Source organism: Pungitius pungitius, chromosome 8 (assembly GCF_949316345.1).
Source record: "Pungitius pungitius chromosome 8, fPunPun2.1, whole genome shotgun sequence".
Classification (NCBI taxonomy): Eukaryota; Metazoa; Chordata; class Actinopteri; order Perciformes; family Gasterosteidae; genus Pungitius; species Pungitius pungitius.
In genome coordinates, this window is record NC_084907.1 from 10,403,584 (window position 1) to 10,431,532 (window position 27,949).

The 27,949-nt window shown below is 43.8% G+C and overlaps 2 protein-coding genes across 4 annotated transcripts; both read right to left on the reverse strand.

Moving 5' to 3' along the window:
- Nucleotides 1-364: 364 nt before the first annotated feature.
- Nucleotides 365-15,745, reverse strand: LOC119229531 (endothelin-3). 3 transcript variants are annotated; one of them, XM_037489978.2, is made up of 5 exons: nucleotides 15,089-15,745; nucleotides 10,664-10,894; nucleotides 9,924-10,125; nucleotides 2,820-2,969; nucleotides 365-2,546 (listed from the first exon to the last, which is right to left on the reverse strand). In XM_037489978.2, the coding sequence occupies exons 2-5, from the start codon at nucleotides 10,731-10,733 to the stop codon at nucleotides 2,465-2,467; spliced, it is 504 nt and encodes a 167-aa protein (XP_037345875.2). In that variant the 5' UTR covers nucleotides 10,734-10,894; nucleotides 15,089-15,745; the 3' UTR covers nucleotides 365-2,464. The 3 variants fall into 3 exon arrangements, with proteins under 3 accessions (XP_037345875.2, XP_037345876.2, XP_037345874.2); XM_037489979.2 differs by having other exon boundaries at nucleotides 2,885-2,969; nucleotides 9,924-10,128; XM_037489977.2 differs by having other exon boundaries at nucleotides 9,924-10,128.
- A 2,772-nt stretch (nucleotides 15,746-18,517) lies between these two features.
- On the reverse strand, nucleotides 18,518-26,699 carry znf831 (zinc finger protein 831). The gene is made up of 3 exons (XM_062563904.1): nucleotides 22,409-26,699; nucleotides 20,979-21,196; nucleotides 18,518-19,372 (listed from the first exon to the last, which is right to left on the reverse strand). The coding sequence occupies exons 1-3, from the start codon at nucleotides 26,652-26,654 to the stop codon at nucleotides 18,647-18,649; spliced, it is 5,190 nt and encodes a 1,729-aa protein (XP_062419888.1). The 5' UTR covers nucleotides 26,655-26,699; the 3' UTR covers nucleotides 18,518-18,646.
- Nucleotides 26,700-27,949: the final 1,250 nt, after the last annotated feature.

Consider the following 27,949-nt stretch of genomic DNA (forward strand, 5'->3'; position numbering starts at 1 on the left):
GTTAATGTTGAACCCTTTTTAATAATAATAATTTATTGTAAAATTATATTTTAATAATGATCGTTAATAAATTATCATTTAAGCAGCTATTTTTTAATAACGGCCTACAAATGAAGCAGGGAGTAAGATGAAGCAACACATATTACTTTCATTTTAAATATTTTGGAGTAAATAAAATGTGTTCATCCACCATTATACAGCCGCTTCTTTGACCATTAAATATTTTGGATTACCACTTAATCAGGCAGGTCAGCATAAGCTGTTTAAATCTTTTTTTTTCCACCTAAAATCTCCCAATTGCTTTTTCCAGCCGTCACACATGAAAAAAACTGTTTCTCCCGCCAAAACCAACTGCACCAAAAAAGATGATCAAAGTATTTTTATTCGTTTAAGAACACGTTTTGGACCAGTTATAATGTATCCAGATACTGAGCTTGTCTACAGCTTAAGTCACACACACCCAGCGGGGCTGTGATGGAGCAGATATCCTGAAGCCCTGTATCTCCTTCAGAGTCGGCAGGCTGCTGAATCATCAGTGCATCTTATCTGCATAATTGTTTGATACATGATCACTTGAAACAAGTTACTGCAATTACGAACTGTATTTGCCCCTGAAAACGAAGAGAATCAGGGTCATATTTTGAACATCACTCAGAATGCCATAATGACTGTAAGCTATTTGAATAAAAGTTATTATGTATTAATGCAATGCTTCCTCATGACAGTTTTTAATACACAATGTGTGACTTAAATGTCCAAGGAGTCACCAAAATACTCAAAGCATTCATCTTTTCTATAGTGTCAATAGTTTGATCTTGTAACCCCATGAGCTGCAACAATATATAAACCACAGATCATTAGTGTTCTCCCGCTTACGTAGTATTACAAAAAGCACAATAACATTCTGGACAGGTTGTCAGTTTGTCATTATTTCAACTCAGCGAGAGTGTCAACGTCGCTTCTGATTTAACAAATCAAACGTGTTTGAATAGGTATTATTTTTCCAGGTTCAGTATGTTAAGAAGGGGACAATTTCATTTTAAATTTCATTTCAACCCCAGGTGTGAGCCTGACCACACCCCCCAAAATAGTAAACAAAGGCATAAAAAGGGTTTTCAACAAATTAAATATAGATTTTTATACAATACATTTGTAAAAATATTCAATATTAACAATACTATAGTCAATATTAACACCAGCTCCCGTCCATCTTGAAATAAAGGATGTGCATCAGAGCATGTCACACATGAAGCAAGAAATCTCTTTGTTTCTTTTGTCGGGCTGAAACTCAATGATGCTTCGCTCATCAGACACCGAACCACTGCTTCTGTATTTGTTCTATCTGTCCCACTTAACATCTCCAGGCCTTGATCCGACACAGGGAGGTTGGGCAGCCTGAAGCGCATTTTGGGATTCTTTCAGCACTCATCATTATCTACTTTAGCCATCTTGCCTTTGTGCACGAGTGACATGAATGCCTCGAGGCTGAGAGCGATTTGACTCAGAGCGGAAACAAAGCCCGATTACCAAGTCTTTTCTTTAAAAAGCGTGGTGATTTTTGGCAGATTGGAGTGTAGAACTCCACCAGCAGCAGCTGTGATCTGAACAGACAGCAGCCTGAAGATTAATTAACGTGGTATTTTAGTTCTTTTCATTAATTTGAACTGTACAATTGCTTCCAATTCATATTTTATGTAGGCAAACAATATTTCCCAGGCACAGCGCACCAGATCGTACCTTTCAATAAGAAAAACTTTAGTTAAATAATATTCACAGCTGAACCCCAAGTGTATAAAGGCCATTAGTGCGCAGATGGTTGGTTTATTGGGTAAGAAGTTAGAGTTTCCAACATAATAAACAGACGATAAATAAGGTGAAAGTGTTGATTAGCATGATTATATATATAATTCTGTGTATGACATCTTCATCTTTATTGTACGAAAATATAATTTAGAGCCTATATATTGAAACATATTTCCTATTCACATGACTTGGATACAGCTGAATAAAAGTCCCTTTCCCTCTAATAAATCTCACGAGTGGAGGGATAACAGAGGGGGCTGTCAAGAGATACTGTTGAAATCAATTGAAGAACCCAATAAAAAGGATAATAGATTGGACGTTTCAGTAAATTCGACAAACGGGGAATTTGTGGAGCATGTAAGGTTTTACAGGTTGAGGGGGTGGGATCGCATGGCAGCGCCCTCCACGTCATCCAGCCTGGACACGCGGGAGCTCCGGCAGTCAGTCATGGTTGAGCCAAGCGTGCCATGTGAGCCATTCCTCAGCTGGGACAGAATAATGAAAAACACACCTGCCGAGCAGACACAGGTGGAGGCAGAGGGCTGGCGACCTTTGTTTTCTGTCTCTGTGCAAGCAGCACGGCGCTTATGTATCCGTCAGTCTGACGAGGAGTAATAAGGGGCGGCTTGTGCACATGACACTCAAGTCATGAGCATGTCACTTATGTGTCCATTTCAGGGAGACTCCGCAGAGAGGCCGAAGTCTTGTTTGATTCTGCCGCTGGTGGGGTCGGCCTCTTTGGCCTGGAAAAAAAGAGACCATGTGCTGCTGATTTGGTCATTGTCCAAAATCCAACACGAATAAAAGCAGTTCCTACTATATAATAACTTTAAAATGTTTATACAATTTTAAAAGTGCTTCTATTTAGTTATGGTTATGGTTATATTTTTGCACACAGATGAGAGGATAGGTAAATTATTAAAGACTCCTGTTCCCACTAAACCCAGAGAGACTGTCCCCACCACACTGTCACAGATAATATATTCCCTTGCATATACAGTGTATGTATCATTTACCTGTCCATGCAGAAGCTGCTGCAGTGAGTGTCGCTCCGCCGTGTGCATGCACAGCGCGCGCTCACCTGCCCCCTCCGTCGCTCCGCCTCAGTGGAACGCCTCACGCGCACTGAACCCAGGTCACCTGACATTCCATACGGGACAGTGTGCCTGCAGGAAGGACACATACAGATGAGGACTCCTGCACACGCTACGCTGTTTGCAATGTTCATACCCACCTCCCAAATGGAGAGAAATAAACGCAACCGTGGATACTGGACTGCATTATACTGACAGTTGTTTACAATGTTTTGTTCCCCATCGTTGGAGGGAAGATGGGAACAAAATATTGTAAACATATTTCTGAATAATGCACAACAAAAGAAAAGAACGTGTGGTCTAACGTGTTTCTTATTGTTCCATTCTGAAGTTTCTACAGCTATTTAGCCTAACTTTTGCAACAATGTTTCTACCAGCACTGTTGGATTGTAAAAATTGTAAAGGTGTGTTTTGAATCAAAATACGTACTTTGTACAAGTTCAAAGTTTGAAAACTATTTGAACTCGTAATCCGTGTTGGACGCTGCAAGTAAACCTCAATGTGTCGGTGAAGATCTAGCTGATTATTTCAAGCCCCTTTCCCACTGGGCAAAAAAAACACTATAACACTGACTGCCATCGGGTTTTTGTTTTGGTTATAAAACACACTTCAAACTACATGAAGAATGTAACTCATCCAAACCGCCTCCGTTAGTCCACATACACGTGTGTTGATGTATCAGCCCCTCATGACTGATAACCAAATTATTTGAACTCAAAGTGAGGCATTCTTAACTATTGGAGGGTTGCTTGATATGTAAATTAGGGAAACCCCTAAAAGTCGTCGGGGTGATGTCAGAAACTCCTGTCAGGAGAGTGTAACCAGGGTTTGAAAACATGTTACTGTTCATATGTAAATTAAAAAAGTTGTCAGATTTTCCCTGTTTAACCAGAAAAAATGTGTTAATCTTTTCCTTAATAGTCAATCTTTGTTATTCCAAGCACAGAGATTAATTCAGGTGATCATCTGTCTCTTGATAGACAATCTTTGTTTTTTTTTCGTTGACTGTTTTTTGGTGAAGTAGGTGTGAGCAGAAAAGCTATGATTAATAAAAATGAACAACTTTAAATTCAATGTTGAAGTATGTGCCATTTAACAACTGCAGTTTCGGGAACGATGATAAGAACTTTGAACATTTGATATCCTGGTGAGTTGAGTGAAGTTCAATGCTTTTACCGTTAGCAGTGTTAGCAAGAATGCTTGATGATATTTTGTATTTTGTAAAGTTGTCTATTGTATTAAAACCAGTCAGAAATGGAACAGACATTGGGTGTGCACAGAGGGGTGGTAGGACATTTACAATACTTCTTTTATATCTTTCTTCCTGCATGTCAGGCATACAGGTAATGGGAAACGTTTTCTCGATTACCTGTATGCCTGACATGCAGGAATTGACAAATAAAGCGACTTTGACTTTGAAACTTCTTTAATTTTGCATATTACCAGCTTGGACACTTTTTGATGTGTGGAATCGTCCATTTGTTGCCGAAATGATTGCCTAATTGTGTTCTAAATAAACCTGTTGTGTTAAGCATAATTCGGGGTGGACATTTCTTGTCTGTACAGACAAGTGAACTACTCCCCAGTCTCCTCATCGGACCTAGATTGAATTTGAATATTTCCCTTTATCTTGTATATTCTGCACTGTCTCTAAGCGACAGCTGCAGGAGGGGAGGGTTACAAGAGCAGTCCGCTGTCATTCATCACGGTTTTGACAAAGGCAAAATATAGATTTGACAGTTTGTTGAGCTTATTAAACAGATTTATTGATCTCAGTTTTCCCTTGTGTAAAATAAATAAAACGGCTTTGACTTTGTGCCCACTAATGGTGCAACATATGCATCTCAGGTCCAGTTTGTTACAACGTTTTTGCTTTTTATTATGATAAAACACTATCTGTATTAAAACACCGCCTGCCACACTTCAACATCGAAGACAAGAAGTCACACAAGAAGTCACACTTTCAGACGATTATCACCCCTTCCTTAAATAACTATTTATGTGCACCCAACAATTTTGATACCAATTCCTCATTTTAGAACAAAAGTACTATACATAACACAACCATGGCAGGTAGAGTAGGTCAAAGCTGGACCAGAGTGTCCATCTGCAAACCATTATAAATGCTTGCAGGACAGTCTGGCTTATAGTCGTACTGTTGCCTTTCTTCTCTTCCAAAGAAATCAGTGTCTCTACAAGTACCTATCGAATGGGCTGCAATGCTTCCCCCCGATTGAATTTGTGGGTGCTGCCACGTTCCCAGACTCCACAGGTAGCTCGTTGAGCACAGGAAGGAATGGTTGGTTCGATGGGAAAGATGTGCTTTGCTTCTCTCGCAGCATGCGTGTGGTGAGATACTCAGGCTGACCCTGCTCTCGAGTCTCGCCGTTTCTGCTCCACAAGGCTGGAAATTGTTATGAAAAAAAAGCGAGCCATGAAGGGAAAAAAAAATGAATTGAACATCAAAGTGGCCCCGCCTGCTACCTCTGGAGTTCAGCAGGGGTTCTCTTCAGCAACCTTGGAATCAAGCCTTGATGGTGTTGGAAGATGTTCAGGTGCACCCAGGCCTCTAGTCATAGAACCCTGATACATCATCCTCAGAGGTAGAGTAGATATCAAAGCGGGGCATGGCGACCACGTGTGCAGACACACATGACGTTAGCCACGTTCAGCGGTAGAAACGAGTGGAACATAAACCAGAGGTGAAACATTAGATTTCAGCCATCCTTCCAATATTATCCATGTCCTCATTTCATATCTGGGTCACAAGGATGTCAGTGAAAGCACCAGCGACATGGCTCCAGACTATAAGTAGCTTAAGCGCAAGTTCAGTCAGGAAGACAACCAGTCGGACTCTTTTGCCTCCTATGTAATTACGCTATCAGCTGATTGAGGGCGTGCACATTTTAGTAACCAATCAGATTCTACAACTGTTCTCTGGAGCCAATCACGTTGTTGCTGTCAAACGTTTAAAAGTGTTCTCCTCTCTGTTGGCTGTCAGTTGTCATTTCAGCGTGCAGCTGAAGCGACCCTCCTCCACCCCAGTCACCTCAGGTTGGCATCAGCGTTGTTCCTGGTTCATCATCTAGTTGCTGCTTTTTCTTTCACCACCACCACTAGTGTCTGGACTCCAGGGGGATTGGGCCTATTGGACCTCAGTATCCCTACCTTCGGGAATAGTCTCTCAGGATGGAGTCCAATCGCCAAAGAAGTTGCACAAGTCATAGTTGATGCATATGTAATAAACCATTGTTACTATCAAATAAGTCTCTCCTGATTGAAATGAAGATTAGGCAAAAATTCAGTTAGCAAGACTGGGCAGGCCGTGCCGTTCCGTAGGGCCTCCTCTCTCCCTGTGGCCAGCTGATTAGGGGCGGGGTCGGGTAGTAGCAGCCAACCAGACGTGGGGGCCGTTACCGTAAACCAATTGCATTGGTGCTGGCAAACGTTAAAAAGCGCACCAAAGGCGACCGGCCCTGACATCTCCAATCTACAGCAGAACCTTGCACATCAGAAGAGTGGAGCAACTTATTCTCTACCACCAGTGTCTGCACCCCCAAAGGGGGAATATGCCTGATCTCGGCATCCTGGCCCCTGGTCTATCCTACAAATAACATTGCACTTTCAAAATGTTCAAATTTCAACAAGTCTCCGCGGGTAGAATTGTCATTATAGTTTCCTTCAAAGAAGAGCAGGCCCAAAGAGTTCAGTCGTATGATGACAGTTTGAAAGTGTCTTTTAACAGTACAAAGCGTATTACGGGTCACATCTGGGTGATGAGTGGCCCAGGGAGTGTGGTCATTACTTTGAGGAAACCTGGTGCTAAAGAGTTAGCCCGAATTCTCTTCCTCCATGACCTCTTTTTGTGACACATTGCTTTGTTCTGGCATAATATAAAAAGAATGTTTGTCCCATATCAAAAGCAGCTGGTGAATAAAGAGCTTTCAAATTCAACTCAAACTAAATAAATCTCACTGAACTGTCCTGAATTGTAGTGAATTGAAGTGTGAAGTGATGTAACTAAAACATTATACTATCCTCATCTCTGAGCGTGTTGGGCTCTAATATAGGCTTTATTTTATGTACCTTTAGTTCAGATATGAGAGAATACGTTTGCTTCTTCAGTGCCACCTCACCTTACTAATGTTAGTAATCCTCCCGAATCGTTGAAGTACTTTTGAACCGCGTTTGGGAAGAATTAACATCTAAAAGTCTCCATTGTTGGTGTAAGGCCCTGTCTCTCTCCATGCAGAACCCCATGTGAACTGATCCTCTAACTACTCCGTCTCTCTCCCGGTATCTGAAAGTCATCAGAATACATATTTGACTGGCTGAGGAGCATCAAGTGATTTACAAATGCATGTAATTGCACCGGTTAAAACAGAAGCCCTTTGTCAAAGGTCAATAATGCTAAACCATCAATTGGTTTTATTTCCATGATGCGGGTACACCGGCGTCTGGGTCTCGTCTACTCGTGACCCCTGATTTACGACAAACATGTGGGACACCACAGCGTACGAAAAAGTTCTATCCCCGACTCAGAGGCTACACATATTTTTACCTCAAGATAAAAAGTCTTGTTTTCCCATCTCTTCTGGCAGAAATGTAATAACCATAAACATGTTAAGAATTGCAGTAGCGATTGGTCAGTCAAATTACTGTTAATACCTCGTTATAATTACTTATAATTCAAAGCATTGGTAGTGGCCAACCCCTGATGACAATAATGTCCGTTGTACTATCTCTCTAAATGCTGGAATCTTCCTATCTACCTTCCCTTATTATTCTAAACAGGAAAAAGCGCACAGCAAGAAAGGCTGGATCATGTTGTATCAACGTGTGTCCCGGTGTTGAGCTAAAGAATGCAGTGTGCCCTGCAAAGTGTTTTTGACCTTTTGAAGGCATTGCAAAAGGTTCTCTCCCCTTTCAGGAGATTAAAGGCTTTCGAGGAATGTTCCAAACGGATCTGGCTTTGTTTAGCCAGTATCTGTTTAAGAGTAACAGTTAGATGTCATTCAGTGGTATATATTTATATATATATATACCTGCACATATAAAACCTATTTTATTTAACTGATCACAGTTGTTTTAACTTAATTCCACAGATTCAGTGAGGGTGAATGCTGACGCTCTACTCACCCCGGGGCTTTGTGATCAGCAGCTGCTGCTGAGCTACACTTGTGAAGGCTTTTCTGCATCTGCCCCATACGTCTTTACTTTCAACTTGAGGTGGAGGTCAGCGGCCCGGTCCTCATCAATCTACGTCACAGGCCGGCCGTCAAACAACAAGCAAATAGGACCTACGCGAACCACAGGAAATAACTCTCCATACCAGGGGACCGTCCTTCAAACTGCTGCACTGGGAAACCAGAAGACCTATGGGTAAAAACCCAGCCCGATGGTCACATGGAACAACAAAACATCCATGCATCGTAGTGATGCCTTTCTCCGTGTGACCTCCTGTCTGAACTCGTTGGCCAGCCTTCATCGCCTCCGTCTCTCTTCTCCAGCATCAGAGCTGAGCTGCCGAACTGAGTGATTTCCAATTGGCCGAAAAAAGCCTCTGACAAGGGCAGACTAGTGTCAACAGCTAGGGCACTGACATGGCCCATTTGTTCCAGCCCTAACCTCATGGTGGCCTCGAAAGAATGCAAAGGTAATGAAAGTTCCCTCCGTGAGCCTGGACAGGTTTTATGTTGTTCTGAAGGACAGTGAGTGCACGCTTCGGCACCTCGTCTCCTAGTCCAGTTTGTTTTTATTCATTCAGTTAATTCCCCTCGCGAATTTAGAGGCCTTCAGGGGTCTTTAAAAAGCCAACGTGTGTTTAAACGAGACGATTAAACGCCCTCACTAAAACGCCAGTCCTCCTGCAGCTCACTGGTGGAGATGTAAAGTCATGTGACCGTGGCTTAATTCCTTTATAGCCTAACGTTCGCTTTTCACCTTTAATAATAAAAGAGGTGTTATTTGTTATTTGTTATTATAAGTATTACCAACAAAGAAAGAACTTGTCATGGGAGCCAGTTTGATGTTAACTTCCTAGTTCACTTACAAGGAAACCCCAAAATGTGACATCTATAATCTGCTTGGGTTATGTGCAATATTCAGATTTCTGCTCTGTAAATCAGCTCATATATTCTCAATGTTTTTAATCCGGGGTGGGGTTGCATTGTAACAGCATATCTATTTCATAACACAAAAAGGCTCATTTTCCGAGTGAAAACAGAAGTTATAGCAAACAATATACCAACACCAGGGGACAGACCTTTTGCCTGTAGCTTGATTCGTCCCACATGGTGAAACTCGCGGGCGACAAAGGAAAGAAAAATAAATAAGATTTACGAGATACTATGAAACGTGGCCCTAACACAGCAAGGCACTAAGTCCTTGATCTCATGTCTCCGTTGGTGTTATGTTAGGAAGTCTACGTACGGCTTTGAATGATCGTCCTGTGTGTGTGAAGTCTTCCCTCTGGGAGCTCTGCATAGGCGTGCAGCAGCAAAAGAACCATGCTGTGCTGCTCCCTTGCTGCTGCACGCAGGCGTCCTCAGGCATCCCCCCACTTACGCTCTAAGGGACTTCAGTGCGCATCCAGCGAAATCAAGCGCAATATTGTTAGGTTTTATGTTTGATCATTATGGAGATGATCTGGGAGCTCAGCTGTGAAGAGTGTTAACCACAGTCCCAGGAAACTGCACGGAAGGTCTGTGGATCACCAGCCGATGACATCACACTATATTGTAGATGGCCGACGCTCTCGACACTCGGCAACTAACGACCAAACAATCCAGACAATCCTGATAACTGAAAGGGCAATAAAAACGTATTCCTGATTCTGGAGTGAGCTGTACTTTTGAAAATATAAACGTCAGAGATGATGACATGATAATATTTTTCCCAGTAAAGCAGGCTAAATTAGTGATGCAGTGAATCAATGAACAGCATTGCGTCCCTATAAATCACCATGGCAACGTTATTGCAATATTGAATGCAAAACAAGTGAGGCCCACTGAGGGTGAGTCTTACTCTGGCGTGTTGATCCAGATGATGTCCAGGTGGCAGTAGTACACACACTCCTTGTCCTTGTAAGTGTAACACGTGCACCTCTTGGAGCGCCTCCTCCCGGCCTGTAGGTCGCAGGTGGAGCAGGGCGGAGCTCCATCCATGCCGCCGGCCCGGAGCAGCTCCACCGCCTTACTGGGGCTCACATCCTTGCTAGATGAGAGACCTGCTGATTAATAGCCATGTGAAAAGATAGGACAATAATGAATATATTATCAATTAATTAATTAATGTATTTGTAAGTTAAGATCCTGCCATCGCGAGTGTTAATTAGATTCAACTTTATTGTCGTTACACATGTACATGTGCATATTACACATATACATGTGTAATGACAATAAAGTTGAATCTAATCTAATCGATTGGTGCAAGTGTCTGATAAAAGTTTTACTTGTGCATTAACCAAGGGGCGTTGTATGAAAAATGAATAATTGTGTTTTAATAACGCGATATTGATAATGTACTGTGTTGACTGTATTTATTTCACAAAATAATTTACACAATTATACTATCAATACTCAGTAATGTGGATATCATGACTAAGTCGGACTAAGTCAGTAAAGACACATTTTTGTTACTAGAACTTTAGTTACATCCCAAATCCAGACAATATCTTTAGTCTTGTATTATAGTAATTATACAATCTGTTCATAGAGTGACATCATTAAAGTGTCGGGATCAGAATAAAACCGTCTCCTACTCACTGCTTGCCAAAGATGATGTCACCACGAGGACGAAGAAAAGTCCCACGTGGGCCGAGGACACATGAGCCATCACACAGGACGCATCAGAAGATGGAGAAGTGTCCGCTGGGCTGCTCAGTCCTCCTTAGGAAGCATCCTCCATCCCGCGCTGCGGCTCCGCGGCTCTGCCGCTCACCTCCTCTTCTGCGCGAGGTAACACCAGCGCGCGGCTCAGCCACTTCCTGCGTGGAGCTTTCAAAATAAAAGTGTACCAGTCAAACGTCAGACACTGCGCATGAGAATACTGGAAATAAGACTGGAAACGCAGACTGATACACACCCAAGACTTCCTCTATACAGCATCAAGATCATTTATTAAATTATGGTCCAATTAGTGTCAAATAGAGTATGATTTAGAGCAGGGCTACTGTGATTGACAGAAGCGATACGCCAGTCTTCTACATTCTGCATATGCTAACTTCCGTTCATTGGTTGTGGGGAAAAACAAAATGCCGACAACAGTATTTTAAGATTGCGGCGTCAAAATCGCATAACTTGAGGCGTCAAAAACAGCAGTTCACAAACCGATGGTTTTGGCCACAACAACTATGTCCACTACTCACAAACAGGCTGTGCCTTTGGGACAGGGCGTGTCCTCAGTCGGATATTGGCAGGGACGCAACGGATGCTGCTTCTTCACAAAATCAGTTAGCAAAAACCTCGCATGTCTCCTCTCAGTTTGAACAGGACATTCAGCCACTTTTATTATAAAAATGCATGGAATGACTGGTAACATACATCAATCATATTTATAGCACAGATCAGTAGAGAAATATTTATATTTATTTGTTTTCTTTTTTTCGTGATGACAGTTGACATTCAGCCTGATCCCACGTGCTTGTTGAAGGGACAAACAATGTTCTGACAAAAAAAGGACACAATGTATTCCTGAAAGATGTCAATTAAATCACCGTCTCGCTCCTCTTCTAAAAAACAAGAGGAACGAGACGGACTGGACACCTCACTCAGGAACGGATTGGAAACTAGAAGAAAGGGCAGGACAGATCAGCAGCAGTGGCTGGTCGAATTCTTAATCTTTTTTAGCACTTTGTTCCAGCTGGACTTTTAATACAATTGTAGTTATTTATGGGTTTTTAGTTAATAATAAAATCCTCCTTTTAACCACGCTTTTAAGTCTTGTGATCAGAAAGTCAGTGGTATTAGTTCTCATTTAGTTTGGACGTGAGTGAAGAGAACATGGGGGCATATGATAATATATTGTTACGCTTCAGTGGCCAGATGTGCCCATGTTGCTACAAATACAAACACCCATTGAGACAGTGGCTACTTTGGTTCTGCAGCGTCACAACACAGACAACATCCAACGGCGGTGGGTCAACACTGACTTGTACTTTCTCTTTCTCGCCTGTCTGTCTGTCTCTGGTCTGTAGGCGTTGCTTCTCCTCTCTCTTCTCTGGTTGCTGCCAAGCCGTTTCACCTGCTCCAAGCCACGCAGCTCATGATTCATGCAGTATTTCAATCCTGCCTATCCCAGTCCTGGCCCGGTAATTGTCAGAATCTGTGTGGGAGATGCATTCCTCAAGCCAAGTCCGTAGTGTTATAAGTGCTTTGTGATCTTTAGAAGCTAACCCGCCATCTGCTATCAACCTATTAAAAAGTCATCTCCTTCAGCCACGCTCTCCATTCTCTCACTGATACTTGTCCATGGATTTCATTCCCAGCCGTCAGCCCCTTGTCCGGGAGGTCTTCTAAAAAACATATATATTCTCTATTAAACAAATCGAGGCTAACACGATCACACAGTGCAGTAGAAGCATAACGGCCACCCTACGGTCAGCCCAAGACGTACACTGAGATGTGAGACGTGTAGGACTTGATGTCAGTCGTTGCCGTACCGTTGAATATGTGAACTACAACAGGTGTGTAGAATGTCATTAATAAAAAGCACACATCTGGACTCTGGCTGACTGCCCTGATAGGAGAGCAACTGACATCTGAACATGATTGCATAAGATAGTATAATCCTCCATGTCTTAAAAGTTGCTGCTGAAAGCACAGAGTTATTGTTTCATTTTAGAAGAGCCGATGAAGAGAAGCTTGCTCTGATTAGTGTTGAGTGACTGCTTTCACATTTTGACCTGTCCCCGTCCTGACCATTAGTGGACACTCTACTGTAGGATATTAAAAAATAAATTGACATTGAACTCACCAGGAGACCACTCCCAGGGGGCGTGGTCACCGACTTTAACACCTTAACTGATATAAAGTATAAATACTTGTAGGCAGCCATTGTTCTCGAGTTCGCTGGTTGTAAACAACAGACATGGTCTAGGGATGGTCGAGAGACTGTCCTGTGGCCTGTTGGTTACGGCTCCTCAGCTGAGATGTTCTTTTTAGCACAACACCTTTTCCTTTATTAAATACTTTTAATTTTAACTGTTTATTCAAAGATGTCTCCCGTCCGTCTGATGTTTCTTCATTATTTGAACACAACACTACTCAGCGGTGAATGAATGGAACCAGTCGTCCACCCCTGGTGTTCATTCCAACACAGAACATGGGGGTTTTGCCTCTCTCTACAGATGTCGTAGCATTTTAGTTTTCCATGTATTCATGCATTGCTGGTGATCTGAGGGTTCCAGTCACTGGTGTTGGATGGGAGAGAAAGTCAGTATAGGAGGATGTCCTGAACAAGAGGAGGGAAGGCCCTTTTTGTTGTGTTGTGCATAAATGGAGCTTGTCTAATGGATCCTTCCCAGTTGGTTTTCTCCCTCTCTGGGAGCGTCTCCAGCGCCCTTCACCTCTCCACTTGGCCGTTACGTCGTGGGTGGTTTGGTGTCCTTCTCAAGCTTGCTGTGCCACAGTTCTTAGCCAACTGAACAATTGTGTATCTTATCTTCAGTCGCATTTTTTTCCTTACTTTGGAGCTCAGTGGTATTTAAAAAAGCCTCACTGGTGTAATGAATCTGGGGTGCTGGGTAGGCTGGATAAGAGAGGAAGGTATTTCTCATGTCAGAAAAGAATGTGTATGCATGGCCCCCATTCCTGCATAAATTCATTGGGAAATCTTGGTAAGGCTCCAGCTACATACACACGTTTGTGTTTCGAAACAAAACCATCTCCGGGCGCTGAGGCGGAATAGCAATGAACTCCTTCCATACGACGTACAAGCCACTACCAGCTTATTGGCGCTCTCTGACACACACCACACCACTTTAAAAATGAAGTGACCACGTTTTGCTCACTGACCAATCACCCATTGGTTTGTTTTGAATTGTTGCTATTGACTTTTGGGCACCAGCAATCTTGTTTTATTTAGGCCAGAAGTGAACACAAGGGGGTTGAACAGATGCCACACAAAATATTTTTAGGTGACCGAAGACACTGTGAATAGGATAAAATACTACCTGACCAGCTGTAGTAGTGCCCTGATAATTCTAATTTGTTATGGTATAGTTGACTCTAAATGGACCATAATTCATGAAATGAGACTTGGTACTAGAGATTGAGACCATATACTCTTAATAATAATGTTTACTGAGAAAATAAGCCAAGTGAAAAGTAGTCATTTTCTGACAGTCACGTTCTGCTGGACATTAGAAAGTTTAAGGCACTTCCATCTTTGCTTCATTTTTCCAAGCCAGAAGCTGCGGTCTGATTTTATTTTTTAAATGTTGGCTGGCTGGAGGCAGCATTTATGCTTTGTGCATACAAATTTACCATTTCTTCATTAACTTTAGAATGAAAGCAAACAAGCATAATCCAAGAGACAATTTTTCTCCTGAGTTATCAATCCTTTATACACACTTTATATCGTCATACCAAGGCTCACAGGGACAAACTGATTACTCAGTGTCAAGGTATTTTCATCACATTGGTCTTGCTGAGGCATGAAAGACCAGATACAAACACAATGTTGTGCAAGGCTTTCATCGGGCTGTTTACCGCTGAGATGCAGCTTTTCAAAATGACTCATATCAGTGGTCTAGAAATGAGCACCACCATGTAATGGGAGGCTAAGCGGCACCATGTTAAAAGGTGAGAGAAAAATACCGACATTATGGTCCATAACTGTCCCTTAAAAGTGCACCAATGACAATGGATTACTCTAAATGACTATGTGTAATGAGTATAAAAATCAGCTTTCCAAAGCGTATACACCACTTCCAGTTCAGCCAGCATTCACTAAATGTCAGATGTCCTTGATGAAAGCACTGGATGGAAAGTCAAAGGTCTCAAAGCGATTGTAATTCATCCTCTGGTGACTATGAATGCGTGTACCAACATTTAATGGAAATCCACCTAATAGATTTTAGAGATATTTGATTAACTGTACATGCGACCTGGCACAACTTGAAGGCATTCCAGGCACAAAGTCGTACTTTCTGTTTTCAAACACAACAAGCAAAGATGGCCCCTCCTCACCAGTTGAGCCCGAGACAGCTTTGGTTGAGCGAAGAGAAGAAGCAGCGTTGGCAAGGACAAAGCACCGTACCAGAGAACTGCAGTGATGTCTCAGAGGGGTTACCTTCCAAACATGGCCTACATATGAAAAGTGGAAAGCCGGAGACAGAGAGATGAGGAGCGGAACGGAGACAGAGACGCAATGTGTCCTCTACCAGTTACTGGCGGGTTTCTACACACCAACCTGACGGCCAAACGCTGACGACGTAGTTTCTTCGTTGACCAAACCTTACATCAAATTGTTCAACGGTGGTTGTTTGTACCAAAACTCTATTTAGAAACAGAACGGTGAAGGCAGCTTTACTGGCTACTCATTTCTCATAATAATAGTTAATGCGTGTCTCAACGATAGCATTACCTCAACAAGTGTCAGTACGTGGGGGTACGAGGGCAAGGAGGGAGGACTCAGGTGCGGAGTCGAGCAAATAAAAAGAACTTTAATAGTCAAGATTCAACAAAACTAAACTCCAAATCGCTCCATAAAACAAAGACGAGAAGGGGCAGGGACCTGATTTAACAACAACATATACTATGAATCACTTTGGCGTGGCATGACGAGACAAGACGACCGTACCTAAAGCACTTGTAACATGCAATGACTCAACAAGAGACTCACAGGGCTTAGGGAGGTGCAGGTGATTGGACACAGGTGGAAACAATCAGACACGGAAGGAAATCACAGGGGAAGACAGGACAAGGCAGGGAAAGACATGAAACTACAAAATAAAACAAGACAAGAACCCAAACCGTGACAACAAGTAAACAATACTTTGTTATATTAACAATGGACGCCCACATGGGATGAACCCACAGGGAATTATCACATGTCACTCCCACATGCTTTAGATGCAAAAAAGACTAAGGCTCTTACAAGGCATGAAACATCACAGGTAATGTATTCATTAGACAGAAGAAGTTTGAGCTTACAATTTTACTTTTGAGGCCACTTGTTGCTTTTACAAATTCACTGATGGTTTTTGTCTGTTCGGGGGAATTCGTTGGTGATGGAAAGCAGACATAACACAGGCAACCTCATTTTTTAATGGAGTATAATCTCAAATTCCACAGATGGTTGTAAGCCTGGTTTTAGACTTTTTCTGGGCAAATCTCAGCAGGCCGTGAGAATAACGCTGCAGTGAAGAGCTCTCTTTCTGAGCGCCTCCTATTTGCTCCACTCAACACGAGCTTTGGCCCCTTCACAAGCATGTTTTTGCTTTGATCAATCTTAAAAGGCTTTGCGGCACTCGGCCATTGCTCAACTTGGGATTTGTTCAGTGCATTCTTTAATATCTCCTCAGATCAGAGGTGGCAACAGTGGAGAGAGAAAAAAGCTTGTTGGTGATATTTGTCTGACATCTCCACAGTTCTAGGGAATCTTTGCATCCTAAAGGCCTGCATGGTGCAAACGAACCAGGAAACTCACAAACCTTTTCAAGCCATTGATCGTCTCTGGGGTGCTGTGTCCTCGTACAGCATCCATGTGTGTTTTAAATGGATTTACCATGTTTCAACATGATGGTGAGTACTTGTTTTATTTGTCTTCTTTAATCCTGATTCTCTATAGGAGCCACATCAGAAGAAAAGGTCCACAAGAAACACTGTTAGGTTCAGACTCCAGTGGACAGATCTGCTGAGGAGAGGAGCCCCCTTTCCCCCGCCTATACACCGATTTCCTGCTCTTACCTCACACGAACCACCACTATCAACACAAACAGTTTAAGCTGTTTGTAGCAGCTTTTAAATGCACAAGCAAAATGAGGTGCAATTAAGTTGAGACTAATTATTTCTTTTTTTTGTCAGCTTTGATTGAGTACGCAATCTGGTACAATAATAGGCAATTAGAAAATGAACACAATGATGATTAAGCTTGCACACCTGTCAAGTCCAAAAGGTTTTATGACTACTAGTGGTTCACAAGCAAGTCAGCAAGAGTTACCGCCGTGGAACTATGCACCGAGTTGTTCACCTCCGCCCACTTCCTGATGCCGTGACTCCCCGGGCCGAATCATAGGCGCCGACTCATGACTAAGCTCAGCCTGGGAAAAGGCTTGTGCCCCTCCAGCCAGCCAAGGCCCCCCTCAGCATGTGCACATGAGTCACACACACAGGTGCTGTCTGATGGAGGTTACAGGGTGATGCAGAGTGCAATTATTGCCAGTGAGTGTGTGCAGAACAACAGGAATGATTGAAAACTATGGGTGTGAAAGCACGAACAAGCCGAAAGGAAGTAGTGCAACATTTGGCAGCATTTTACATGAGGCCCGTGTTGACGAGGCATTATATAAATACATAGGCTGATAAATATCCTAGATGTTTATTATTCTTGATAATGTAATTACGAGTGGTCATCTTTTGCCATAAAGACACATTTACAATATCTGTGTTTGCTTTGTAAGTATAAAAACACCCCCTTTATTTAAAGCTAACAATGACCACTTGAAGTAACTCGTACCCAGCAAACGGAAGCTGCTTTGTTAGTGTTATGGTCTGATCCGAGCAGATGTTGCGTCCACTGTAGTTCATTCCTTAGTTCCTCATCATATAGACAGTGACAAAATTTACAATGTGTGTAATAATAATATATAAGTATGGGATCTGTGATGGTCGTGGGTCCATGTGGGAGAAATTGAAATTCCTGAGAGTCAGACTTGAAACTCCTACTTGGAAGCACCTAAGCAGTGTTTCCTACTCAGCATGTAATGCAACTGAGTGGTACAGGACCTGGATACAGATTGTACTCTACCCAAACTATTCATGCAAAGTTACACAGCAAAATTCTTAGAGTTCATTTTCCTGTGTTGGAGTGCAGAGTTGAAATCACACTGCAAACTGTTACAGAGTCAATTGTACAAAGAGCTGGAGTCATTATCCAGTGTCAAGATCAGATTCATTTGCAACACTTAGTAGAGTTAAACTATATCTTTGATAGGATTGAAATGTAACTGTACAGTGTCACACTTCTTGGTATCAGACTTAACTCTACGTACTGTGGCACATGGATTGGTGAGGGTGCTCTGGGAACCAGGTTGGTGGTTCAAACCCTGGTTGCTCCATGTTCCAGTGTCCATGAGCAATACACCTAACCCTGAATTCCTCCCTGGGTAAAATGTAAACACCATGTGTTTTTAACACATTTCTAACCCTATGCAACATAAGTTACTTTAGCTAAATGACGTTGTATTTAACAATGAGCAGATTTATTTTTGACACTTGTTCTGAGTTAAATTGTTAACACTTCGCTGAGTGTTGATTTAACACTGACAAGATTGGGACAATATAAACACCAGCTTAGAGTTAAAATTGAATCTCACAGAGTCAATTTAACGCCCTCAAATTTGCTGCATACCCATTTACTTCTTAATGTATTATTGAAAATGACGGATAAAATAGTCAATGTTGATTCTTTTATTCATATTTGGACTTCTTTGGACAACACATGTGGTTCCCTGATTTCCTTAACGGTTGAAGTTATACGTCTGTAGCAGCAAAAACTCTGAATGTCAGTGTGTGTGTGTTGGGTTAAAGCTCGATGATGAGCTTCCCTTCATCGTCGCTGCTGCTCGTGTCCTCTGTGAGGTCCATGCAGCTCTGCAGCGGCCTCGCTCCGCTGCTCAGACACTCGGCCGGAAAGAAGAACTTGTTGAAGTCCTCCGGTGGCCCGTCCTCGGCGCCGCTGTGACCGTCGGGTTGTGGGAACGTGAAAGGCTGTGATGGCGGCCCGGCGGCGGCGTCCAGCACGCTGCTGTTTGACCTGGGGGGGGTTCCAGCTGGCCTCACTTGAGCGGAATGAGAATCGGGCGAGACCCCTGGGCTCTTGGGACTCCCCGCCGTCCACTCAACGTCTGCGTGTCCTTGCTGAGCCGGAGCGGTGCCGCGCTGTGGAAATGCCGGCGTGGGCCGAGGGGCGGGCTCACTCCGCGAGGAACCATTTTGTGTCTCTTGGGGCCTCGCTTTGACGCGCTCACTCAAACTGGATTCACACGAGGCCTGTTGGTTACGGATGCTGCTGCTGCTGCTTCCCCACAATTGTTGCGAGAAAGCAAAGCTGTCGGTGTCCACCTGTGGAGGCGGGGAAAGGCCCGTCTGACCGCCGCGGGCGGGCGAATTAAGGGCGCTCTGCGCTCGCTGGGGGCTCCGTGGAGGGCACTCGGACATTCCTGAGTGCGTGTGGGAAAAATGCTGAAGATGCCGCTCCGATAGCCGAGAGTGTTTGGTGGGATCCAAGTTGACCGCCCTGTCTTCTTCCTGTTAATAAGACAAGAATTTTAACCGTCATGCCACAACAATAATACGGTCCTTGTCCCCCTCCCCTGAACCCCTCGCATTAGCTTCATGCATAGCTCAAATACCGCCAAGCTTAACGCACCGACCCAGTGATCAGGATTTATTGTCAAATCACAGAGTACAGCCCAGCAACATGAATCTATCAACTCATGTTGAGCTGAGCGAGGCGACAATCATCCACTTTTGCTTCGTCCTGTTCACTTTTGTTTTCTCCAACTGCATTCTTGGGGGTCATATATTTCATGTGCTGCAAATGTTTCATGAGAAGAAAACGCAAACGTTCTGGTGTCTTTCCACAGGACTGTGTACATGTTAAGACATTCCTGTGCCATCTACTGTGTTAGCCTGTGCACAGTTAGCAGTGAATATATACTGTACTGCCGTGGCCAAAGGTTTTGAGAATGGCACAAATATTCATTTTTACAAAGTCTGCTGCCTCAGTTTTTATGATCACAACTTCCACATACTCCAGAATGTTATGAAGAGTGATCAGATGAATCGCAATTAATTGCACCTAAATCTACTATTTATCGAGTCATCAAGAACTTCAAGGAATGCGGTTCAATTGTTGTGAAGAAGGCTTCAGGTCGCCCAAGAAAGTGCAGCAAGCGCCAGGATCATCTCCTAAAGTTGATCCAGCTGAGGGATTGGGGCACCACCAGTGCAGAGCTTGCACAGGAGAGGCAGCGGGCAGGTGTGAGTGCATCTGCACGCACAGTGAGGCAAAGACTTTTGGAGGATGGCCTGGTGTCATGAAGGGCAGCAAGGAAGCCACTTCTCTCCAGGAAAAATATCAAGGACAGACTGATATTCTGCAAAAGGTACAGGGTTTGGACTGCTGAGGACTGGGGTAAAGTCATTTCCTCTGATGAATCCCCTTTCAGCTTGTTTGGGGTACCTGGATGCAAGCTTGTCCGGAGAAGAAAAGTTGAGCGCTACCATCGAGCCTGTGTCGTGCCAACAGTGAAGCATCCTGAAACCATTCATGTGTGGGGTGGTTTCTCAGCCAAGGGAGTGGGCTTACTCACAATTTTGCCCAAGAACACCACCATGAATAAAGAATGTTAAATTTTGGTGACAAACATTGGGACGATGGCCAGGAAATTTCCCAGACCTTAATCCCATTGAGAACTTGTGGTCAGTCCTCAAGAGGCCGGTGGACAAACACAAACCCACAGATTCTGAAAAACTCAAAAAATTGATTATGCAGGAATGGGCTGCCATCAGTCAGGATGTGGTCCAGAATTTAATTGACAGCATTCCAGGGTAAATTGCAGAGGTCTTGAAAAAGAAGGGTCAACACTTCAAATATTGACTCTTTGCATAAACTGATTGAAATTGTCAATAAAATCTTTTGATACTTATTACATGCTTGTGATTATACTTCAGTATACCATAGTAACATCTTACAAAAAGATCTAAGAACACTGAAGCAACACACTTTGTGAAAACCAATACATGTGTCATTCTCAAAACTTTTGGCCATGGCTGTACAGTGTACATATAAAGAGGGTTGGTGTATCTTACCGCTCCAGAAGATCTATTCTGTGAATTTATTTGATCTCACCTCCAACATATCTGGTGAACGTGTGAGCGTGCAGGTGGACTTGGCCTTGTTCTTGTTGACCCCTCCGTTCCCATCCTCTCCCTCCACGCACTGTGGGCTTGTCCTGCCGGCCCCTTGGCTCGGCTTTGGCATCCGTTCTGGGCTGTCTGGCTTCCCCGGGGTCCCTCCGTGTCCCAGAGTGTGCAGCTCCTTCTGGGCCGCACATCCCCCCTTGAGACCTAGAGGAAGAAAAAAAAGGAGTAAAAGCCCGACTAAATAAATCATCATGATGAATGAGGCACATGGAGAAATGTGGTTGCATAAAATATAATTTGGAGTACTGTCTATAGACAAAAACAATTGTCTATCTGTATTATCTGTTTTTTTTTCAGTGTATTCTCAGTTTGATCATATATTATTCATAGCCTCATTTATTCTATCCCTAGTAACATGGCCAAAATGTATTTATTTATTATTTAATTCCAAAAAATGTTTCAATCAAATTATTTAAATTTTAAAAAATGACAATTTGTAAACCTGCTTCATCCTACAATCAGATTTAGGCTATGGAAATGGGACATGTATGGTATGGTATCTTCTGGCCTATACTATAAACTTGAATCTAGTTTCTCTGTAGGAGGAGGTCAGTGCTCTCCGTGCTCCCCTCAACAACCTTTTAACTTTGTTATCTTCTGTAATCGCCTTTAATTTAAAGAAGGGTGGAATGACGCCAAATACAGGAAACCACAACTGTAGTGCTATTAGCAGGTTTTGGGGATTCTCTGCGTATAAAACCAAGTTAGAATGAGGCCTTCATTCTGCAGAACCACTGATCACATGCTGCCACCTTGTGGGAAAAACGGGTTCCTGATTGACTTTTCCTTGAAAGATCTTTTGTCAACGATTGCCGACCCTTGTGTTGAAGGTCCATATCATACTCAATCAATCAATCACGATCAATTGACAGTCATCAAAGGGCTATAGGGGCCCATGGGGGTCTGTATATCTGGCATATTCCCCCCAGTCTGTTCTTTAGCAGTGAAACACACCATCAGAGGAAATTAAGACTGACTTAGCAGAACCCTTCGGTATCCATGGGCATACTACATACCTATATATAGGGTTATATTTCTATGTTGTAGAACTGTTAATGTGGACACTAGAAAACAATCCTTAAGTTAAGATATTTACCTTTATAGTAAATGTTTACATTAACAAACAAGAAGGTTCTCAATTCAATATTGAGAGTATGGATAGATGAAATATGGATTTGCTACAAATTTTAAAATGTAAAGACGCTTTTATCCAAAATGACTTAAATGAAGTGCATGAATTCTGTATTGAGCACCTTCAGAACTAATGTTCTGGTCTCCAAAATGACAATATCACATTCCGCTCTGTATAGGATTCACATTATACACATTATGAATACTTCAAGTAGTCATATATACCTGCAGGATGGCTCTGAATACTTGGAAGCTCTGCTGGGGTGCTTTGGGCTCTTTCTACCTGGATGATTGAAGACATTGACATAAACTGGGCGAGTTGTTGCTCTGTATCGGCTGAGCTGTTTTCATCCTGCCCCTTATTGTCACATGCCATGTTTGTTTTTTTACATGAATCCAGAGCCTCTGACAAAACAGTTTTCGTTGGATTACTGCAGCAGGTGGATGTGTGGGGGTTCAACTGTCTGGATGAAATGCATTTATTGATGGGAAAAGAAGAGACAGCCCCATGATGTTCATCAGTACGTGAAGCGCTGAAGGCCTGACCAAGTCCAATCTGGAGAGGGGGATTGGGTTCCCCAGTTTCAGACCTGTCGCTTCTGCACACAGATGCATCATGCATGGCTCTCACTGTGCCTGCACTACATGGAGCTCCTTGATTTTTAAGATTGTTTTCTTTACCCACTGTTTCACTGTTATTCAGATTCACTGTGCTGGGGGAGAGAGGGGTGTCGCTGAACTTGTGTTGGCCGGAGACAGTTTGAGGCATTAGTTTGCCTTGGCTGACCCTTCTGTCCCGCAAAAGTTGCCCCTCAGCACAACAGGTCGGAGAAACGGTTTGCTCCCGGTCAGAGGTTTGGCTCCCTTCTGACTCTACACTTGTGAGGGAAGCAGCAGTTGATCCAATATCGCCCATACAGCTCTGAGTCACAGTGGCCGTGTTTACATTATTGTATCTGTGTGGGCGTAGCGGCGTGCCTAGCGTTCCAGGGTGGGGGGATTCAGCTGATTCTGTTTCCTGAGGGGAATCATCCCGTTCATCCAGGTGGAAATTTGTCTCTTCCGCCCCAAATTGTGCAGACAGCTGAGGTTTTATTCTCTTTGTGTCGAATGTGAGTGAAGATTCACTTTGGTCAAACCCTTGTTGATGTCCTTGCGGTTGAATGCCCCTTCCTTCATTGCTACTTTCTATTGCAATACAACTTTGAGGTAGGTTCTGGATCACTTCCACATCACGCCTCTGCGAGACAAACCTACCCGCTTGCCTCTCAATCTGGGGTTCAATGAGAGCCAGCTGCTCGTCAGATATGATCTGAAAGCAGATCTGAAGGTCTGCCGTGTGAACGTGAAACACGTTCCGGGCATCTGGCTGCATCTGGTCAAACGGTACTATGTGACAAGGTACGACTGGCGTGGTGTATGCACTGTTGGAAGCTCCTGATGCTGGCGAGAGTTGTGTGATTGACAGAGGGTTGAGGTTAGGTTGACCTTGTGCAAAAGCCGTAGTGACAGCAGCAGGAGGCGGATTGTTCGATGCAGCTATGGTAGTGGTGGGAGGGAAGAGCGGAACCGTCTGTGAAACAGGTCTAGGTAACTGCAAAAGAGGGGAACCAGCTGGAGATTGAGAGGGTTGTATTGAAGTGCTGCATAATCCTGCTTGAACATTTTGCAGGCAGGTTGTGGTTATTGTGGTTGCTGAACATTTCTGGTGCACGAGAGCAGAAGCTGCTGCATTTTTATTCAGTGCTGGCATTTCAGCCCGACAAAGGGTTGTGGCTGTGCAAGGCAAAGTGAGCTGGTCTTCAGTGGAACTGAAAGCATTTGTCTTTATAATTTCACTAGTTGGACGAGGGACTTCACATATCCTATCCCAAGTTTTGACTGAGAGTGAGGTTATCCCTGTTTGAAAAGATGACAAAGCAGATGTGATAGTGCGGGAACCAGTTCTTGGAGGTTTATCCACAACACGCAGTGAAGTATTGAAACCAGGTTCAGCGGCATTAGGTAACTTTAGCTGATACTTAGGCAGGAAGCTGGCCTTCGAAGGGGCGGATGTGAAAGTGGCAGATGAGCAGCTGACGGATGCTGTATTTGTACTGATTATACACGTTGGGAAGAGAGCTGCTGTGAGCTGAGTATGTGTTTGATTTTTCTGGAGGTTGATATAACTGGTACTTGTATCCTGCTGAGGTGCACTGCAAGTGACCAAGGGACAGGGATGGGGGGGTGTGGTTGGCTCGGTTTCCATCTCCAGAGGGCAAATTATTTTATCATCAGTTTTCTGTTTTTTCATGTCTGAGGGAACCTGGGCTCGACACAACGGCGATTTGGAGTCAGTATGTTTTTCTCGATCAATCGTTGTCCCTTTTTCTGCTCTGCTCATGCTTTTTGTCTGGTTGCTAACCAATGATCCAACTGGAAATAATGGCAGTACTGACAAAGACCGGTTTCTCCGAAGTGGAGTCTTGAGAGAGCTGCATGATGCATGAACCTGGCCAGCCTTGACATTCCAATCCACGGCAGAGAAGAGGTTTAGTTTGGCAGGAGGGAGGCCTGGTTGGCAGGCTATTGCACTGCTGGTTGTGGAGTTAATTGTTGTTGCTGTATCCTTCTGATTGACTAACAACCTTTTTGGCAGGCTCTGAACGACCTCGTGCTCCTTGTTTGCCAGACATTTCCTGCTTTTGCTGACGCTCTCATCGCTGCCCTTCTCAGTGTTGTAAAGCTTCTTGAATGTCCCTCCCCCGTACATGTACCACTTGTCATATGCAAACTTTTGTGCTTTCTTTCTCCGGAACTTTCTGTTGCTTGGCTCACCACAAATGTCACCGCCATCCCCATCGCAGCTGAGGCTGCTGGCGCACGCCTCCTCCACAGATGAATTCGTGAAGAGACCGTCTGTTGCGTGGTGGCCGTCTACGGCTGTCTGCCGAACCAATGGCCGGTGGGCGGATGAATGCTGGTTCACAGGTTTCATTGCGAAACCTGTTGGATTGATCTGACCACAGCTTCCCTTCCGCACAACTGTTACATAATCACTTTGAAAGGAAGAGGTTGGGCTGCTCCTGTCTGGCGGAAGGAGGGTAACGCTGTATGGGAGGGAGTTGCTGCGGGTGAGGGGGGCATGCTCAAGAGTGTTGGATTGTTGAGTGGGCACAGAGCTATAGAAGCCGGGGTGCCTGCTTCTTTGTGACCCAACATTCGGAGCCTTACTGATCCTCATATCAAATTGAAAGGAGTCCTTGTACCTGTATGGCATTGGGAGGTCAATGCTTCCCTGCTTTGACAGAACTGTCTTCCGCGGCCTTACGTGCTCTAGCTGTTTGTCCTCCACAACAGCTGTATTCTCCGAAATCAGCTTAGATATGCGTTCCTCTAGCGTCTTCTGCTCCTGCTCCTTTGCAGTGCATCTGGGTTCTAGTCCGCCTCGGCCTGGTCCAGACGGTGTTTGTGTCCTGGTGGTTTCTTTTTGGTGCTCCTTGGATGATACGGTAAGAGAATCCATACTGTGGTCAGGTAAAACGCTGGCGGGGCTCGGGTAGTGTTCACTACTCTCACTGAAGCCTGAGTCAGTGCTCTCATGGCTTTGCGATTTCCCTTGAGATACAGAGTTCTCCCACTGCTTAGAGTACAGTGTGGCTTCTTGCCTCTGAAGTGGAAAATGTCCACTGGCAGTCGCCCAAGGTTTTTTTTCCCCCAACTTCTGGTTATCTACTTCCTTCCCTTTTGCTTCCGTCTCATTTACTTGGGTCCGATGACATGCAGAGGTCATTCCATGCTGCCCACTCAAAGAACCTTGAGTTTTTACAGAATAGACCTTTGCAGGAATGGCTGGACAGTCAATCTCAGCAGCAGTTGATATGGTTTCCTTGCCCATGCTGCCTTGATCCTTACTGCGGTCATCAATTGACAAACTGGAGGTACAGGTGTCTCTAGAGCCGGAATTGCTGTCCAGGCTGGAAGGCTCTGATTCAGACGACAGGCGGGCATGAGCCTGAGTACGTTTATGCTTGTAGAGGTTGCTCTGAGTCTTGAAAGAAACTCCGCAAGTAATGCAGGGGTAAGGCCGCTCCCCGGTGTGGCAGCGGAGATGCTTCTCCAGCACGCTAGGCTTCATGCAGTCTCGTCCACAGTGAGGACACACATGTTTTCCTGCCGATTTGGGTCTGGCTGCAGGAACGGAAGCAGCCAGACTCGGTCCAGGCTGGGACTGCACTCCACCAGGAATATGGAGGGTCAGGAAAGGGAGCGTCTCCTTCGAGTAAAGCGGCGGCATGGCCATGTGGAGTGTGGCTGGCTCCTGGGCAGCTACTGGAGACTGGAGGTGGAAAGACTGCGCTGGTAGAGCGGGCACCGTGTGGATGTAAACAGCCGTCAGTGGGGCCTGGATGTCCATCCTTTTCTCTGTCTGCGCTGAGACGCAGCCGATGTGCACTAGAGCACTTGCCAATCCCAGCTTGCTAGTCTCCATGGTAACCTTGTTGCTGTCGTGATGTACCAGGGCCAGGTCTCTAATTACCTGTAAGATAAGAACAGTTTCTATTATACCTTGGCTTTGCCTCAGATCTAACAAGGCCGATCCATCTATTTTAAGCGAGGATGTTTTACACGTCTTGTTCTCAACCAGTGGATCAGAAAAAATGAGGCATGAATAAATGCACTGAAGCTGTTCATGGTGGAAGTGCCCTTGAGGGCAGATGGCTAAATCCAGTCTGCATGTCTTGTTAATAAAATCCATGGAGATACAGACAAACACATAGATAGAATTGGTTTTGGAGAGTGGAAAGAAAGACATCAGGGAGTAAGAGCAGATATATTTGTAACAGAGGCTTTTAGCTGCCCAGATGAGATGTGTCTGCTGAAATTAGCAATTTTCTCTTTCACCAGGCCAATTAAACGGCACACCCTTGATGTTCATAGTGACATGTGGCGGCTTTCTCTCCAGTCAAAATGTCACATTTGTACAGAAATGTAGTTGGAACCATAATGAGGGCGAGAAAAGAGGAAGCAGACGGTATTAGCTCAAGCAAATTTGATTTCCTGTTGCCGTGATGCTGCTCCTCTGTGCATATAAGTTATTTTATTCATAATTCACCCAGAAAGGAGCAGTTAGCTCGGAGGTGCCTGGTTTGCTGGTTGTACAGCGAGAGCATTGGAGAGTTTTTGTGTTGCTGTGAATTGAGGAAAAGTTTGTCCCTGCACTAAAAACCAGGGACAAAGTCAGTGTATTTGCAAAGAATTTTTGACGTAGGAACTACCCTCTTACTGTAATGTGTTTTCACTTCCTTTCAGACATGTTATTATGTCATTAGGAATCAGGAAACATTTATTACATTAACAGGTCAGGCATACAAGGAATTTGACTTGGCGGTTGCTGCATGACAGCAGACAATTCGACAATGGACATCAAGACAACATAGTGGAAGAGGAATAAAATAAAAAATAATAATGTATGTGTCATATTGATACATACACAAGTCCATAAAGACACAAAGAATGTTTTAATTGGAGATTAACTGATTTATGACCTAATAGCAATCATTTTATTCTATACATGCGAATTAAGAAGCTGTATCGCTTTTCCTACTTTGAAAAATGCAATTCTTAAAGGAAAATACTTTAATGTAATGTTACTCATTGCTTTTTATTAGTAACATGGTAAATGGCACTAGCAAATTGGAATTTAACAATTAAACTGCACCAACGTGGTGAAAAATAAAAAATTCCAGAATGTAATGTGTATAAATTCCCTTAATAGATCGGCCC

What these genes read in the sequence shown, in the direction of transcription:
- znf831 (XM_062563904.1), bottom strand. Translation starts at nt 26,654, where the DNA reads ATGGAGACTAGCAAGCTGGGATTGGCAAGTGCTCTAGTGCACATCGGC. An exon ending in TATTCAGAGCCATCCTGCAG is followed by an intron (nt 21,197 to 22,408) that starts GTATATATGACT and finishes TTCTTCCTCTAG; the next exon opens with GTCTCAAGGGGGGATGTGCG. An exon ending in GTTCACCAGATATGTTGGAG is followed by an intron (nt 19,373 to 20,978) that starts GTGAGATCAAAT and finishes TCTTATTAACAG; the next exon opens with GAAGAAGACAGGGCGGTCAA.
- LOC119229531 (XM_037489977.2), bottom strand. Translation starts at nt 10,733, where the DNA reads ATGGCTCATGTGTCCTCGGCCCACGTGGGACTTTTCTTCGTCCTCGTG. An exon ending in GACATCATCTTTGGCAAGCA is followed by an intron (nt 10,129 to 10,663) that starts GTGAGTAGGAGA and finishes GCTATTAATCAG; the next exon opens with CAGGTCTCTCATCTAGCAAG. An exon ending in AGCAGCTTCTGCATGGACAG is followed by an intron (nt 2,547 to 2,819) that starts GTAAATGATACA and finishes CTTTTTTTCCAG; the next exon opens with GCCAAAGAGGCCGACCCCAC.